The sequence below is a fragment of the Mobula hypostoma genome, chromosome 2 (assembly GCF_963921235.1).
Source record: "Mobula hypostoma chromosome 2, sMobHyp1.1, whole genome shotgun sequence".
NCBI lineage: Eukaryota > Metazoa > Chordata > Chondrichthyes > Myliobatiformes > Myliobatidae > Mobula > Mobula hypostoma.
The window spans coordinates 154470457-154487509 of NC_086098.1; the positions used below are offsets into that span (position 1 = coordinate 154470457).

Sequence of the window (17053 nt, forward strand, 5' to 3'; positions counted from 1 at the left end):
TTGCTTTGAACGTTATCCTGTGCCACCCCACTCCGGATAGCACACGTGATTTTTTTTTATCTTTACATCTTCAATGTTTGTTTCCATGCAACAATTTATTCGGTTTACAATGTGTCTCTTGGCTGTGCATGAGCCCTTCGCCTGGAGCAACTGAAACAATTCAGCTACTCCCGTCTGAAGTAATATTTGGTCTCTATCGCTCGCATCTACAAAGAATCTGTTGTTCCTTCCTGCTTTGTCATACGGTTTACCCTGACGCTTTGCACTATTTGCCTGGACCGTTTCGCTGTGTTTCTCTCTTGCCTCCCCTGAAGGACTGGATCGGTGTAAATATAAAAATCCTCTCAGGCCAACTGTTCCGTGTTTTGGTGCAATGTGGGTAGAGTTTTGCATGAATAATTAATATGCAGTGACGTAACAATACTTGGTGTCCCGCTTAAACTTAAAAGGCGACTTGGAAGGAGCAGAGAACTGAACTTGTGTCGGAAAGCAACACTTTCACCATGTCCGAATGGATTCGGTGTCTTGTCGCACTGGTGGTCTGCTTCCAACGTAAGTACAACGCATAATCTATAATATCGATGCATTTCACTTTGTGTGCATGCATGACAACTCTAAGATTAATTTACATTCCCCCAGATACAGTCGCAGATTTTGTTTTGACTCAGTCCCCGTCTATCTCAACTTCTGCGGGGAAAACTGTAAAGATCACTTGTACCATGTCAGGAGACAACGTCGGTAGTTACTACGCGAGCTGGTACTGGCAGAAACCCGGCAGCGCCCCTGTGTATGTGTGGCATGAAAGCTATGGCAGAGCTTCCGGTATTCCAGAGCGATTTACCGGTTCCGTAGACTCATCTAGCAGCAAGATGTGCTTAACCATTGACAACGTGCAAGCGGAGGACGACGCCGAATATTACTGCGCTGTAGGTAAAAATTATGTCATCACCTTCGGAAAAGGAACCAAACTGAATTTAGGCAGTAAGTGTTTTTTTCCTTCTAATGGTCATTTTATGTTATTTCGGTTTCAAAACGGTGCTTAAGTTGACTCTTAATTGTTGGGATATTAGCCACTAAAAACATTTCTGAAATCTCTTAGATCGATATAGTGAGTCAGTTTAAAAGGGGAGAAAACATTGTCATTAAAGGATATTAATTTAGCTTTGCATACATTGACGATTGAGTGTTTTTAAGAACAAGAAATCGAAATGGCGCCTGATATTATTGATGGTGCCGAATCATGAAGAGGGCATACAAGCCATTTATTACCATGTTACAACAATGTGGCTTCAACTTTGATGGGAAACTGGAAAACACAGGAAAGTAACTTCCAAATGCATTGATTTGATTTCCCCAGGGAATGGTGTAAGGCTGAAACAGAGCGACGGAAGTTATTCAGCTGAGAATGGAGAACAAATCTTCCTTCCTCCGCAATATGGACCAACGACTTATCCAAATTACATGTAACTTTCCTCATTCCCTGCTGCACAAACATTAATTCTTCTTTTTTCAAATCTTTTTATTGTTATATACAGGAAAAATAACACGAGTACATCGAAGTAACAACACTGACAATGCCTCAAAAAAAACATTATCTTAAAGATTTGAAAAATAAATTTCAATCTTTTTTAACATTAATTCTTCTAAACTCTGTTTTCTATTTCCCAGTTCCCTGTCGTTCTTTTCTCCCCTTGTATTTGTTGAATACATTTTCTCCCAGTTAAGAAATTACTAACTTGAACTACAGGGGGACCAATATCCTTTCAGGGAGGTTTATTAGTGCTATTGGGGAGGCTTTAAACTAGATTTGCAGGGGGATGGGAACCAAAGTACCAGAGCTGACAGCATGGCTGGGGTGAAAATAAATGTTGTTAAAAGTTCAAGCAAATCCGCTAATAGAAAGGTTGTGAGTGGTGGTAAAAATCTTCTGAGCTGTATATATTTCAATGCTAGGAGTATTGCGGGGAAGGCGGATGAGTTGAGGGCGTGGATTGACACGTGGAATTATGATGTTGTAGCAATTAGTGAAACTTGGCTACAGGAGGGGCAGGACTGGCAGCTTAATATTCCAGGGGTCCGATGTTTCAGATATGATCGAGGCAGAGGAATGAAAGATGGGGGAGTAGCATTGCTTGTTAGGGAAAATATTACAGCAGTGTTCAGGCAGGACAGATTAGAGGGCTTGTCTACTGAGCCCTTATGGGTGGAGCTGAGGAACAGGAAAGGTACGGCCACATTAGTGGGTTGTATTACAGACCACCCAATAGTCAACGAGAATTGGAAGAGCAAATCTACAGGGAGATAGCAGGTAACTGTAGGAAACATAAAGTTGTGGTGGTAGGGGATTTTAATTTTCCATATATTGATTGGGACTCCCATACTGTTAGGGGTCCAGATGGTTTAGATTTTGTAAAATGTGTTCAGGAAAGTTTTCTAAATCAATATATAGAGGGACCAACTAGAGGGGGTGCAATATTGGATCTCCTATTAGGAAACGAGTTAGGACAAGTGATAGAAGTCTGTGTAGGGGAGCACTTTGGTTCCAGTGATCATAACACCATTAGGTTCAACTTGATCATGGACAAGGATAGATCTGGTCCTAGGGTTGAGGTTCTTAACTGGAAGAAGACCAAATTTGAAGAAATCAGAAAGGATCTAAAAAGCGTGGATTGGGACAAGTTGTTCTCTGGCAAGGATGTGATCGGTAGGTGGGAAGCCTTCAAAGGAAAAATCTTGCGAGTGCAGAATTTGTATGTTCCTGTCAGGATTAAAGGCAAAGTGAATAGGAATAAGGAACACACATCAAAGTTGCTGGTGAACGCAGCAGGACAGGCAGCAGCTCTAGGAAGAGGTACAGTCGACGTTTCAGGCCGAGACCCTTCGTCAGGAATAAGGAACCTTGGTTCTCAAGGGATATTGCAAATCTGATAAAGAAGAAGAGGGAGTTGTATGACATGTATAGGAAGCAGGCAGTAAATAAGGTGCTTGAAGAGTATAAGACGTGCAAGAAAATACTTAAGAAAGAAATCAGGAGGGCTAAAAGAAGACATGAGGTTGCCTTGGCAGTCAAAGTGAAGGATAATCCAACGAGCTTTTACAGGTGAGATTAAGAGCAAAAGGATTGTAAGGAATAAAATTGGTCCTCTTGAAGATCAGAGTGGTCGGCTATGTGCGGAACCAAATGAAATGGGGGAGATCTTAAATAGGCTTTTTGCGTCTGTATTTACTAAGGAAACTGGCATTAAGTCTATGGAATTAGGGGAAACAATTAGTGAGATCATGGAAACTGTACAGATCGAAAAGGAGGAGGTCCTTGCTGTCTTGAGGAAAATTAAAGTGGCTAAATCCCCGGGACCTGACGACCTGTTCCTCGGACCTTGAAAGAGACTAGCGTTGAAATTGCAGGGGCCCTGGCAGAAATATTTAAAATGTCGCTGTCTACAGGTGAGGTGCTAGAGGATTGGAGAGTGGCTCATGTTGCTCTGTTGTTTAAAAAAGGATCGAAAAGTAATCCGGGAAATTATAGGCCGGTAAGTTTAATGTGGGTAGTAGGTAAGTTATTGGAGGGAGTACTGAGAGACAGAATCTACAAGCATTTGGATAGATAGGGACTTATTAGGGAGAGTCAACATGGCTTTGTGCGTGGTAGGTCATGTTTGACCAATCTCTTGGAGGTTTTCGAGGAGGTTACCAGGAAAGTGGATGAAGGGAAGGCAGTGGATATTGTCTACATGGACTTCAGTAAGTTTAGCCTTTGACAAGGTCCCGCATGGGAGGTTAGTTAGGAAAATTCAGTCGCTAGGTATACATGGAGAGGTGGTAAATTGAATCAGACATTGGCTCAATGGAAGAAGCCAAAGAGTGGTAGTAGAGAATTGCTTCTCCGAGTGGAGGCCTGTGACTAGTGGTGTGCCACAGGGATCGGTGCTGGGTCCATTGTTATTTGTCATCTATATCAATGATCTGGATGATAATGTGGTAAATTGGATCAGCAAATTTGCTGATGATACAAAGCTTGGAGGTGTAGTAGACAGTGAGAAAGGTTTTCAGAGCCTGCAGAGGGACTTGGTTCAGCTGGAAAAATGGGCTGAAAAATGGCAGATGGAGTTTAATGCAGACAAGTGTGAGGTATTTCACGTTGGAAGGTCAAACCAAGGTAGAACATACAGGATTAATGGTAAGGCACTGAGGAGTGCAGTGGAACAGGGGGATCTGGGAATACAGATACAAAATTCCCTAAAAGTGGCGTCACAGGGTCGTAAAGAGAGCTTTTGGTACATTGGCCTTTATTAATCAAAGTATTGAGTCTAAGAGCTGGAATGTTATGATGAAGTTGTATAAGGCATTGGCGAGGCCGAATCTGGAGGATTGTGTTCAGTTTTGGTCACCAAATTACAGGAAGGATATAAATAAGGTTGAAAGAGTGCAGAGAAGGTTTACAAGGATGTTGCCCGGACTTGAGAAACTCAGTTACAGAGAAAGGTTGAATAGGTTAGGACTTTATTCCCTGGAGCGTAGAAGAATGAGGGGAGATTTGATAGAGGTACATAAAATTATGATGGCTATAGATAGAGTGAATGCAAGCAGGCTTTTTCCACTGAGGCAAGGGGAGAAAAAAACCAGAGGACATGGGTTAAGGGTAAGGGGGAAAATGTTTAAAGGGAACATTAGCGGGGGCTTCTTCACACAGAGAGTGGTGGGAGTGCGGAACGAGCTGCCAGACGAGGTGGTAAATGTGGGTTCTTTTTTAACATTTAAGAATAAATTGGACAGATACATGGATGGGAGGTGTATGGAGGGATATGGCCCATGTGCAGGTCAGTGGGACTAGGCAGAGAATGGTTCGGCACAGCCAAGAAGGGCCAAAAGGCCTGTTTCTGTGCTGTAGTTTCTATGGTTCTATGGTTGTATGGTTTAGACGTTGCCTGTTTGAATTTCGTGGATACATTTTCAGTCACAGCACATAAACTGTGATCGCGTGAATGCTTTATCTGTGGTATGCCAGTGTAATTTCATAAGTGGAGAAATGTAATAAAATCTCTTATCTCCCATATTGACCTAAACTTTCGTACTAACAATAGTAATATTTTGAATATCTGAGTATTTATAAAGGATGATTACCAGAAATCGATATTTGTGTAGACGTGTTAGGGAATTTTGGTAGGGCTGGTGGGTGGCTGTGAGCGTAGAATCAGTGAAAGGATGATTCCCAAAGGAAACCAAGCGCCGTCCATCTGAATCGTCAGTTCTGCGCTTACTATTAGCGCCATTTCACCATTTAAATGCTTCCAGCCTTTTCTCTCTTTATTCCAGAATTAGGGCGACTGCAGCATTTTCTTAGCTGTATGTTTCTAGAAAGGGTATTGCGTGAAGTTAATAAGTCATAATAAATCCCACTCACGAAAGTTCCCTGGAAAAGACTGCAAAATACACGCCCAATATGCCCTCTATTAAAACGTTTCGTTATTTCTGAAAGTCGCCCACATTGACAAACGACCATCTAAAAACTGAAAAATAATCTATTCAAATGGAGAGAAAAGTCAATCCTGTGCCACAACAACTCGGATCTCATTACTCACTAAACTGATAAAAGCCGCGGAGTTGCACAATTACCAGTGCCCCAGTAGTAGAGCTGGGTCATGCACTTTCGGAATTCCGCGCTCATGCGTACATCCGGAAACACGCCAATAATAACCTGCCATCTCCGCCAGGGAAATAATTGTAAAAGTAACATTGTAGGAATCATTTAGCTCCTGCTAGTACCCGGACAACAAGCATCCAATCCATTAACGTTTTGTAACGCTCAGGGCTATCGGCTCGTGTTTATCTGGGGAAAACCCCGTCCGCCCGCCAAACCGTGCCTCACGTTTGCGTAGTTGCTGTGCAATGCACCCTGGTACAAACTCACACATCAAATATCAGACAGCACACGATGTACGATTTACAGATTGCACTTTGTAGATTTTACTGGAACTATGTAATTAATAGAGATACAATATAAAAGGAAAGTAAAAGGCGCCAAACTGATCAGAGTTCAACCATTTCATGCACAACCGTTGGAGCTCAATTAACGGGGTCTTCTTTCCACCAGTCGATCCCCTCCGACCTCCTCGACCCGCCGCCTGGGACCACCCACGGTTGTCGACCAGAGCGCGTCCTGCACTTCCTTCTTCTTCGGTTCTCCTCCCGAAAAGCCCGCGCACTCACCCCGGTTCCCACACATACAGATACAGTAACATAGCTTCCATTGGTCAGCTCCTCCGTTATCTATAACTATAACCCAAACATTTCACTGCAGAGAACATTACCTCATAGTTAATACTGAAAAGAAGCCATTGCATTATTACACTTCAGGGGAGCATAATTAGCAATTAACAGTTAACATTACAGTTAATATTACTCAGAATCCTACATTCACCCCCCACCTCATGACATTCAGATAATTCGTCAACCCTTCCTGCAGAGCACACAGCCCAATCCAAATGCTGAAAGCAGTGGCATAACTCCCCAAAACTGTAGACATCACACCTTTCTCCCAAGCACTACATAAGCCAACCTGTCCGGAGGGTTCCTAATCTGCTGAGACTTCCGTACCCGCCCGCCACCCCGAGCTTCTCCTGCTCAGCCACTACTGGGGACACTTTGGGGCTAGCTGGCGAAACCTCCCGCGATCTGTCACTCAAACCCCTCTGCAACTCGGAGCCCCTTGCCTCGTGTTCGGGACTCCCTCCCTCTCCTCCAGTGTCCGGCTGCACTCCCTGTTGCACACCAATAGCCCCCCTCATCTCCCCTAAAGCAGTGGGAGAAGGGGCTGGAGTCTCTTCCTCCATGAGGAAGAGCGGTTAGCCACCGGCAGCATGTACCGTACATCGGAATCCTCATCCTCCGAATCATTATCCCTTTCCGGGGCTGGGCCCGGCCCCGTCTCTTTCACGGTGGGCTCTTCCCTCGCCCCGCGCCTCCGCAGAGTCCTCGTACTAGGCGTAAACTCCAATTCGGGCTGTTGGTCTACCTGCACCTCTTGGCTCAGGGGCGACAGGTGGTTCCGATGGAGTATCTGGACAGGTCCCTTCCCGTCCTCTGGCCTCACCCGGAAAACCGGTAGGCTGGGCATCTGATTTTACACCACATGGGGAATGGCCGCCCAGCGGTCAGCCAACTTGTGCTTTCCAGGTACAGTAGTCCCAAATTCCTTATGAGGACTCGGTCCCGGCAGGAGTTGGGAGAACCTCACTTTTTGATCATACCTTCTCTTATTTCCTCCATTCTGCTTGCCGGCCGCCACCCCCGACAATTCATAAGCTCTTTTCAGCTCTCTCGTCATATCAGACACATACTTCAGATAAGGCTTCGGCTGTACGTCACCCGTGTCAGTCCCGAAACAGAGGTCAATGGGCAACCTCGCCTCACGCCCCAACATCAGATAATAGGCTGAATACACAGTGGCTTCATTGCGTGTACAATTGTGACAGTGAACCAGAAGCCCAATATGTTGGATCCATCTGCTTTTTTTGCTGATCTCTAGAGTCCAGTGCATGTCTAGCAAGGTCCGATTAAACCTCCCTAGTGGGGATCACAGGATGCATGATAGGGCGTGGTCCTCTATTTCTGAACTCCCAGCATGCCCAGTAACTCATAGATGAGCTTACTCTCAAAAACCCGTCCCTGATCACGATGTATCCGCCGGGGAAGGCAATAATGCACGAAACACTTCTTCCATAACACTTTTGCCACCGTAGTCGCCCACTGGTCCTTGGTCGGAAAAGCCTGAGCATATCTAGTGTAGTGGTCCCTGATGACTAAGACATTCGCCGTGTTGCTGGCATCGGGTTCTATGGACAAACAGTCCACACACACACCAAGTCCAGGGGCCCTGCACTCTGCAGGTGTGAAAAAGGAGCGGCCTGGACAGCCAGTGTCTTCCGGGGTATGCAGCGAATGCATGACGTGCAGTACTCTTCAACCTCCGACTTCATTCGGGGCCAGTAAAACCTGTCTTTGAGCAATCCATAGGTCTTCTCCATCCTTAAATGTCCAGACTCATCATGCAGTGACTTCAGCTCAATCTTCCGATACTTCTCAGGCAAGACCAACTGCCAACACCGCAGTCGATCCGGGGGTGACGTGACCCGGTAAAAAAATTTGTTTCCTCAACTTCAGCTGAGGCCATTCCCTCAGTAACGGAGGCACCGAGGCGTGTTTCGTCTTCTCCACCCATGCCATATCTCCGTTTTCCACCGCGTACCAAACGGTGCCAATGCCCGGGTCCTCTCGCTGAGCAGCTGACACTTGCCCCGGACTCAATTCCAGCAGCTGCTTGGACTTCAAAGCAGTCAAGTCACAGTAAACTGCGGGTAAGGCGTCGTCAGAAGTCCCCAATGAGTCCACTGCGCAATACGACATCTCCTTTTCCTCAGCCTTCACAGTGACGGCAAACTGACAAATGGCCTTCACCCCAGAGGCAGGAACGCTCTCCCACTCCTCGTCCCTCTCCAGTTCCTCATGCATCCGTCAGGACAAAGCGTCCGCATCGACGTTCCGGCTCCCCGGCCGGTACTCCAGGCTGAAATCACACGACGACAAGGCCGCCAACCACCGATGGCCTCTAGCATCCAGTTTCGCCGACGTCAAGATATGAATAAGCGGGTTGTTGCCCGTTCTTACCTCAAACTTGGCCCCGTAGAGATAGTCACTCAGCTTATCCACCACCGCCTATTTCAACGCCAGCAACTCCAACTTGTGGATTGTATAGTTTTCTCGGAGGGCGACAAACTCCGGCTGACAAACGCTACAGGTCTCAACCCGGCTCCCTCATCTTGATACATGATGGCCCCTAATCCCCCTCGGCTGGCATCGGTGTGGAGTACATAGGGTAACCGGGGATCCGCAAATGACAGAACCGGTGCCTGGGTCAGCAACTCCTTCAGCGATTTAAAGCCTCCTCACATTTTGCATCCCACCTCTGTCCGAAGAGTTCCGACGGGTTGAGATAGTCTCCAGTATCCCATCACCTTTTACTTTTCTGCCCGTGGCGGGAGGGGGGGGTGGGGGCGGGGTAACCACGCAGAAGCTGGGTCAAGAGGTGACTCATTTTGGCGTAGCCCTTCCCGAATCTCCGGTATTAACCACAGAACCTCAAAAACGAGTGCAGAGTGCACACAGTCTGGGGCCTCGGCCACGTGGTCACTGCTTCTATCTTCGCCGGGACTGTAGCTACTCCATGACTCGAGATTACGTGCTGAACATAGCTAACAGACGTGTTGCAGAACTGATATTTGTCCCGGGAGAGTTTTAAACCCTTCCTCCTTCCGTCTGCTTCGCACTTTCAGTAGCCTGACTTCGTGCTTTTCTCAGAATCAAAGTTCCACGATACAATTTCCACTATGACAACAGTCTTAACCATACTCAAACCTCGGAGTATCACTTCCTCCGATACATTAGTCTCCACTCCCCTCAACATGCATGCATTGCTTACTAGCACCCTCGCAGCCGCACACCATCGCTGAAAGGCAGTCTCCATGACAACTGTACTTTAAACAGAGTGATAGCACAGCATCTACAGAATTCAATCCCGGACGAGCTCCCACAAATGTAACGCTCAGGGCTATCGGCTCGCGTTTATCTAGGGGAAACCCCGTCCACCTGTCAAACCGTGTCTCACGTTTGTGTAGTTGCTGTGTAATGCATCCTGGTACAAACTCACACATCAAGTATCAGACAGCACACAATGTACGATTTACAAATTACACTTTATAGATCTTACTGAAACTATGTAATTAATAGAGATACAATATAAAAGGAAAGTAAAAGGCGCCAAACCTATCAGAGTTCAACTACTTTGTGCACAACCGTTGGAGCGCAATTAACGGGGTCTTGTTTCCACCAGTCGATCCCCTCCGACCTCCTCGACCCGTCGCCTGGGACCGCCCAAAGTTGTCGACCACAGCACGTCCTGCACTTCCTTCTTCTTCGGTTCTCCTCCCGAAAAGCCCGCGCACTCACCCAGGTTCCCACACATACAGATACAATAACTTAGCTTCCATTGGTTAGTTCCTCCGTTATCTATAACTATAACCCAAACATTTCACTGCAGAGAACATTACCTCATAGTTAACATTGAAAAGAAGCCATTGCAGAGGAATTACAGAATAAGCTGAAGGAACTAGAAAAAAAACACAAACTGAGTTTGGCACAGGATACACTGGAGGAAATTTTTAAAAATTAGGAAAGAAATTAATCGTTTGGCTGCACAAGAAAATTAGAAAAAATTTAATGTTTCTCAAACAGAGACACTATGAAAATACTGGCGTGGAAAATGAAAAAAAATATATATGTAGCAGAAAATACAATTCATAGAATTAGGGATCCAAGAACAGAAGTGATTTAAAAAAAATAAGCTAAGTGAAATTCAAGAAGCTTTTGAAATGTTTTACAGAACACTATATTCCAAAGTTCCAGGGGGAAGCATAATCCGAAATGAAACCCTCCTGAATTTATTAGAATTACCCACAAAAAACAAAGAGCAAAGAACAAAATAAAACGATGACTGCTGACATAACTGACGCTGAACTTAAAACTGCAATTAATAGGGTTAAATTAAGCAAGTCACCAGGATCAGATGGATATACGGCAGAGTGGTATAAAGAGTTTAGAAGTGAGTTAATTCCTGTTTTGATCCCCACACTGAACTGGGCCCTAAGAAAGGTGCAAATGCCACCCAGCTGGAAGGAGACGATAATCTCAGCTATACCGAAAGATGGCAAGGATAAAATGGGATGTGGGTCATTTAGACCAATATCTGTTCTTAATGTGGATTATAGAATATTTACCACCATCATTGCCAAACGATTAGAAGATTTTCTACCCACACTGATACATAATGATCAGACAGGTTTTATACAACAACGCCAAACACAAGACAACATATGAAGGACACTTCACATTATGGATCATATAAAAAAATGAAATTGAAGCAAGGAATAAGCGAGGAAGCTGAAAAGGCATTTGATTCGGTTAATTGTAATTCTCTTCACACAGTTTTACATAGATTTGGTCTACATGACATAATTATTAAAACTATACAGGCACTATATGACAATCCTACTGCCAGGATTAAAATCAGTGGATATTTATCTAATAGTTTTACCCTAGAAAGGGACACGAGACAGGATTGTACATGGTCACCGCTATTCTTCGCATTATATCTGGAACCATTAGCTCAATACATCAGAGAAAATTAAGATATCAGGGGAATTGCTATTAAAGAGACAGAGCATAAATTGGCCTGTTACACGGATGACATTTTGATCTGTCTGGGGCAACCAACGTACTCTTTACCTAAATTGATGCAATCCTTTGACAATATGGCCAATTATCAGGATACAAGATCAACATAGATAAAACCCAACTACTTTCATATAACTATAGCCCACCAAGAGAAATTGAAAGTAGATATCGTTGGGCATGGCAAACAGAGTCTGTCAAATATTTGGGCATCACTATGCCAAAAGCTTTGGCAAAATTATCAGAATGAAATTATCAGCCTATATGTAAAAAATTAAGGAAGATATAATAAGACGGACCTAATTCCTTTTCTTGGTCTCAATTCAAGGATTGAATCTATTAAAATGAATATACTGCCCAGACTACTATATCTCTTTCAGACCCTACCAATAGAGATTAACCAAAATCAATTCAGTGAATGGAACAAGATGCTATCAAGATATATATGGCAAGGTAAAAGGCCTAGGGTTCATCTCAAAACTTTGCAATTAGCCAGAGAAAAGGGGGGATGGGGACCACTTTTTCCTACAGATTATTATTTTGCAGCACAGTTGAGAGCTGTGATATGCTGGTGCAACCCATCATATGACGCTCAATGGAAAAACATTGAGGAGAGGATACTTTCCATCCCCATACAAGCAATCTTGCCTGATAACATCCTACAAAGTTACATAAATAATATTGACAAACGGTGGGTGAAATGGACTCTTAAAATATGGAAAACTATTACAAAAGAATATAAACTAGAGAGAGACATTGCAATTCTTAAATGGTGTGCATATGATTTGGATTTTACGCCGAATGAACTGGATGCTAGATTTAAGGACTGGACAGCTAAGGGGATAACAGCTATTTGCAATATAATGAAAGAAGGAACACTGTTCAGTTTTGAAATGTTCAAAGGGAAACTCTTATTAGAAAAACAAGAGTTTTACCGGTATTTACAGATGCGACAGTATGTTAATAAGACGGTTAAAAATGTAACCAAGGCAAGTACATGTCTGATAGAGCTATTTAAAAAAGCATATAATTCAGACAACGGTAGTAGAATAATTTCAAGCCTGTTTAAGGGTTTGTCAAATCTTAAAACACATTCGACTTCATAGATTAAAACAAAATGGGAGAAGGAAGGAAGGATAATAATATCTGAGTAAGACTGGAAATAATATGGAGGTATCAATGGAAGTGTACCAGTTCACAGAAATGGAGGGAGTTCGGGTGGAAAAACTTGATAAGATATTTTATTACACCATCTCAGAAATCCCATTATGATAGTAACTCCCCAGTTTGCTGGAGAAATTGTGGAAATCAAAATGCAAACCACTATCATATTTTCTGAGAATGCCCCGTTATCAAAGACTATTGGAGTGGGATACATAATGCCCTACAAGACATCTTTAAATGTGAAATACCCTTAGGGAGTAAGACCATATATTTTGGGTATATACCTCAAGAATGGTTGAAAAGAGATAAATATTTAATGACTGTACTGCTGGTGGCTGGTAAAAAGACGCTTACCAGGAAATGGTTATCACAGGAGAGCCCAACTTTAGATGTATGGATGGAAATTACAATGGACATTTACAAAATGGAGAAGATAACAGCATCTGTTAATCATAAGTTGGAACAATTTTATTCATACTGGAAAAAATAGTTTAACTACATAACACCTCATCAGCCTGATTTTATTCTCACAAGTCAATGAATATGTTGTTTAAAAAAAAGATCACTCCCTACTCTATACATAGTTTTCTTTCGATTGTTCTTTCTTTCCTCTCCCTTCTATAAGTGTATACCTCAGATAAGTACTATGTGGAGATTTGTGACAAATATGATTATATGATATATATGTACAGTGTCTGAAATACAGCCTGTGGAAATGTTTGTTTGATGATGAAATTCAACAAAAAAAATTACAAAAAAAGAAAAGAAGCCATTGCATTATTACACTTCAGAGGAGCCAATTTATAATTAGCAGTTAACAGTTAACATTACAGTTAATATTACTGAGAACCCTACAATTATATTCTGAGTCGCGAAACCTAAGACAGATGCCCACCTATGTCCAGTATCTGACTGCAATCCCAGTATGACCTGTCCTGGCAGACTTCAAATAATTTATTTTTCTAAACTTATTGATTTATCTGCGATGTTCTCAGCCTTCTGCAGTCTTGCACCAATGTGACTCTGATATTTTCACATTTCCTCTCTATATGTTTCAAATGGTTTTCATAATATTACAGATTCGTTTTCAAAAGAGGCAAACATTTATTTGCAGAATTCGCAGCTGCGTCCTAAATATCTAAATTATGGACTTTTTACAAGGTCTTCTTTGTTCTTCATTCTATCCGACTGTGAAGATTTAGTCTGTACAATATTTACTGTGCCTTTCAACTCGGCAATAAAAATATTACTGCGTTCAATAGACCAGAATGGACTACTGGTGTAGTGAGAGCGCAGTCTGAATAGTGAGCTCGTCTGAGTGTCATGGTCCCGTCCAGCAATGCCCCATCTTGCTATTATCTCCTTGATTAGGTCTTAATCCCCTCGTCTGATTTCCAATTGTTCCCAATTTTCATTAATCACCGCACACCTGCTTTCCATTAGCGAACTGAGGATAAGAACCTCACTGTCATGCTTCGCCAATTCGTTGGTCTATTCTCCTATGTGTAAACCTCGTTCCCTGATTCCTTAGGACTGTCAGTTCTAAATCCGCGCCATTCGCTAGATAATCTACGTAAACCTTGTCTCCGTGTAAAGATTCTCCTGAATACCTGTTCCATGTTCGTGGCTGTGCTAACCCCTCACGAGCCTGTCTCCGTGCCTGTGTCCCGCTCTTTGGTTCGCCCCCAGTCACGTCCTTGCAACAGAAAGAACTGGTCAGAATGAACCCAGCGGACACGGACCCCATGAACAGGCTCTCGCCAGCCAAGGCTACCTACTGGGAGCCCACGACCAATTGCTCATAGTGGTCACGGAAAACCTTCGTGCGCTGTCCATGAATGTAAGGAAGGTCAGTGAGCAGGTTGACCGGGTATCCGCTTCCCTTACTCCGTCCCTGTGAGCAATACGCACAGCCTGGGATGGCTACGCCCCTTGGGTCGGCCACACAATCCCCTCGAGAGCCCTAGGTACCCGAACCGGAACCCCACGCTGGGAACCGACCTTCTTACTACAATGCTCTTTGGTCTTTGAGCAACAGCCATGTACATACACGTCGGACAGATCAAAAATCATGGGGCCTTTACGAGGGGATGCCTTGGCATGGGCCACCGCGATCTGGGACAACCGACCAAAAGTCTCTTCTTCCTTCTCCTCCTTCGTCTCCGAAATGAGGAAGGTATTTGAACAGCCCATTCGCTGTAAGGACGCCGCTAAGCGCTTGTTAATTCATTATCAGGGTTCGCGAAGCGTAGCAAGATAATCCATCGAGTTCCGAACATTAGCGGCCGACTCTGGGTGCAATGACGAGGCACCACGTGAAATGTTTCGGCAGGCCCTCTCAGATAAGATAAAAGATGAACTGGCAGCGAGGGAGGACGCGGACAGCCTGAACTCACTGATCCCTCTAGCCTCCAGGCTAGATAATCGACTTCAAGAAACATCGACTGAGAGAAAAGACCAGTCGCCCCGCTCCTCGGGTCATCCCACGGTCCACCTTACCATCTTCAGCAAGCCTCCCTTTCCCGGCCGCTCAAAGTATAGCTCATGCTCCGACTGTCCCCACTACCCTGGGGGAGGAACCGATGAAGCTGGGACGGAACCGTCTCTCCCCTGCCGATCGACTTCGGAGGCGGAGAGTTGGGGATTGTTACTACTGCGGCCAGCCGGGACATTGCTGGGATACTTGTCCTCTGCGCCCAAAAGAGAGGGCTCAGCAGTAGAAGGGGGGACCCTGGTGAGCCGGACGACATTCCCTTCCAGACCCGAATGCAGATCGCGGCTACCGTGAACTATCAACAACAGTCCCTGTCCCTATCTGCCTTGGTGGAATCCGGTACCGAGGGAAATCTGCTGGACGAGGACATAGTCTCCCGGGCCGGAATACCTCGGGAGCCGTTATGTACCCTTCTGGAGGCCCGGGCGCTGGACGGAAAACTGCTGGCTCGCGTTACCCACTGTACGGCACACCTGACCTTGATTCTGTCCGGAAACCATTGGGAGGAGGTACGATTTAATCTTATCCTTTCTCTTCAACCTCCTATAGTTCTAGGATATCCCTAGCTAAACCACCACAACCCCTACATCAACTGGTCTACCGGGAGGATAGCCAGTTGAAGCCCGTTTTGCCACACCACCTGCCTGCGGTCGGCTCCATCCTTTAGGGAGGCTACCGCGACCTCGCCAGTCTTGGAACCCCTCGACTTGTCCGGGGGCCTCGTTATACTATAGAGTCTTTTAAGAGACTTTTAGATAGGTACATGGAGCTTCGTAAAATAGAGGACTGAAGGTAAGCCTAGTAATTTCTAAGGTAGGGACATGTTCGGCACAACTCTGTGGGCCGAAGGGCCTCTGTTGTGCTGTAGGTTTTCATTGTTTCTATTTTTCTCTGTTTCTATAACAGTAAAAAATAAGTACCCAATGCCCCTCATAACTCGGCATTTGAACCACTTCACGGAGCCACCATCTTCTCGAAGTCTGACCTTCGTAGCGCCTACCATCTAGTCAGGATGAGGGTGGGAGACGAGTGGAAGACGGCCTTTAATACACCATTAATTCATTTCGAATAATTGGTCATGCCATTTGGCCTCACCGATGCCCCCGCCGTTTCTCAAGCCCTAATCAATGATGTGCTGAGGGACTTTATTAACCGCTTCGTGTTCGTCTACCTTTTATGCTATCTTAATATTTTCTAGCAGCCTCCAGAAACATATTCACCATGTCCGTGTAGTCCTGCAGAGACTGTGGGAAGACAAGTTATTTTTGAAGGCGGAGAAGTGTGAGTTCCACGTTCCCTCGGTCAGTTTCCTGGGCTACATCATCGAGAGCGGGCAAGTGAGGGCAGATCCTGTGAAGATCCGGCCGGTGGAAGAATGGCCCAGACCCACGACCCGCAAGCAGCTTCAGCGGTTTTGCGGTTTTGCAACCTTTTTCCGCAGATTTATCAGGGATTATAGTCGGGTGGTCGCGTCCCTCACCCGATTTACATCGCTCACAACACCTTTACTTTGGGACTCCGAAGCCGATTCAGCTTTCACGGAACTAAGGAGACGTTTCACGACCGCACCCATCCTGGTCCAACCGGACCCCTCCCGCCAATTCATTGTTGAGGTTGATGCCTCCGACTCCGGGGGGGAGCAGTCCTTCTCACGATCAAGTCCGGACGAGAAGCTTCATCCCTGTGCTTTCTTTTCTCGCCGGCTGCCCCCGCCGAGCGGAATTACGACCTGGCGAATTGGGAACTACTGGCGGTCAAGCTAGCGCTGGAGGAGTGGAGGCACTGGCTGGAGGGGGAGGAACGCCCGTTTATTGTTTGGACTGATCTTAAGAACCTGGGATATATTCAGACCGCCAAACGTTTGAACTGCCGCCAGGCCCGTTGGGTATTATTTTTTGGACGATTCAAGTTTTCTATCACATACCGTCCAGGGTCCAAGAACGGGAAACCTGACGCGCTCTCCCGCCAATACAATTCCAAGGAGGACACTTCTAGCCCAGAGACTATCCTCCCACTATCCTGTGTGGTGGCTACCCTCATTTAGGAGATTGAGTCCTTAGTAAAGGAAGCCCAGCGGGATGACCCTGACCTCTGCAATGGACCCGCCGATCG

At 45.1% G+C, this 17053-nt stretch overlaps 1 protein-coding gene across 1 annotated transcript in view; it reads left to right on the forward strand.

Moving 5' to 3' along the window:
• The first annotated feature begins 503 nt into the window (after positions 1-503).
• LOC134359759 (immunoglobulin lambda-1 light chain-like) overlaps positions 504-17053 on the forward strand; it is a 35172-nt gene continuing 18622 nt past the window's right edge. Inside the window, exons 1-2 of the mRNA XM_063073357.1 lie at positions 504-552; positions 640-981. Coding sequence (XP_062929427.1) covers positions 504-552; positions 640-981 — 391 coding nt within the window. The remainder of the gene's footprint in view (positions 553-639; positions 982-17053) is intronic.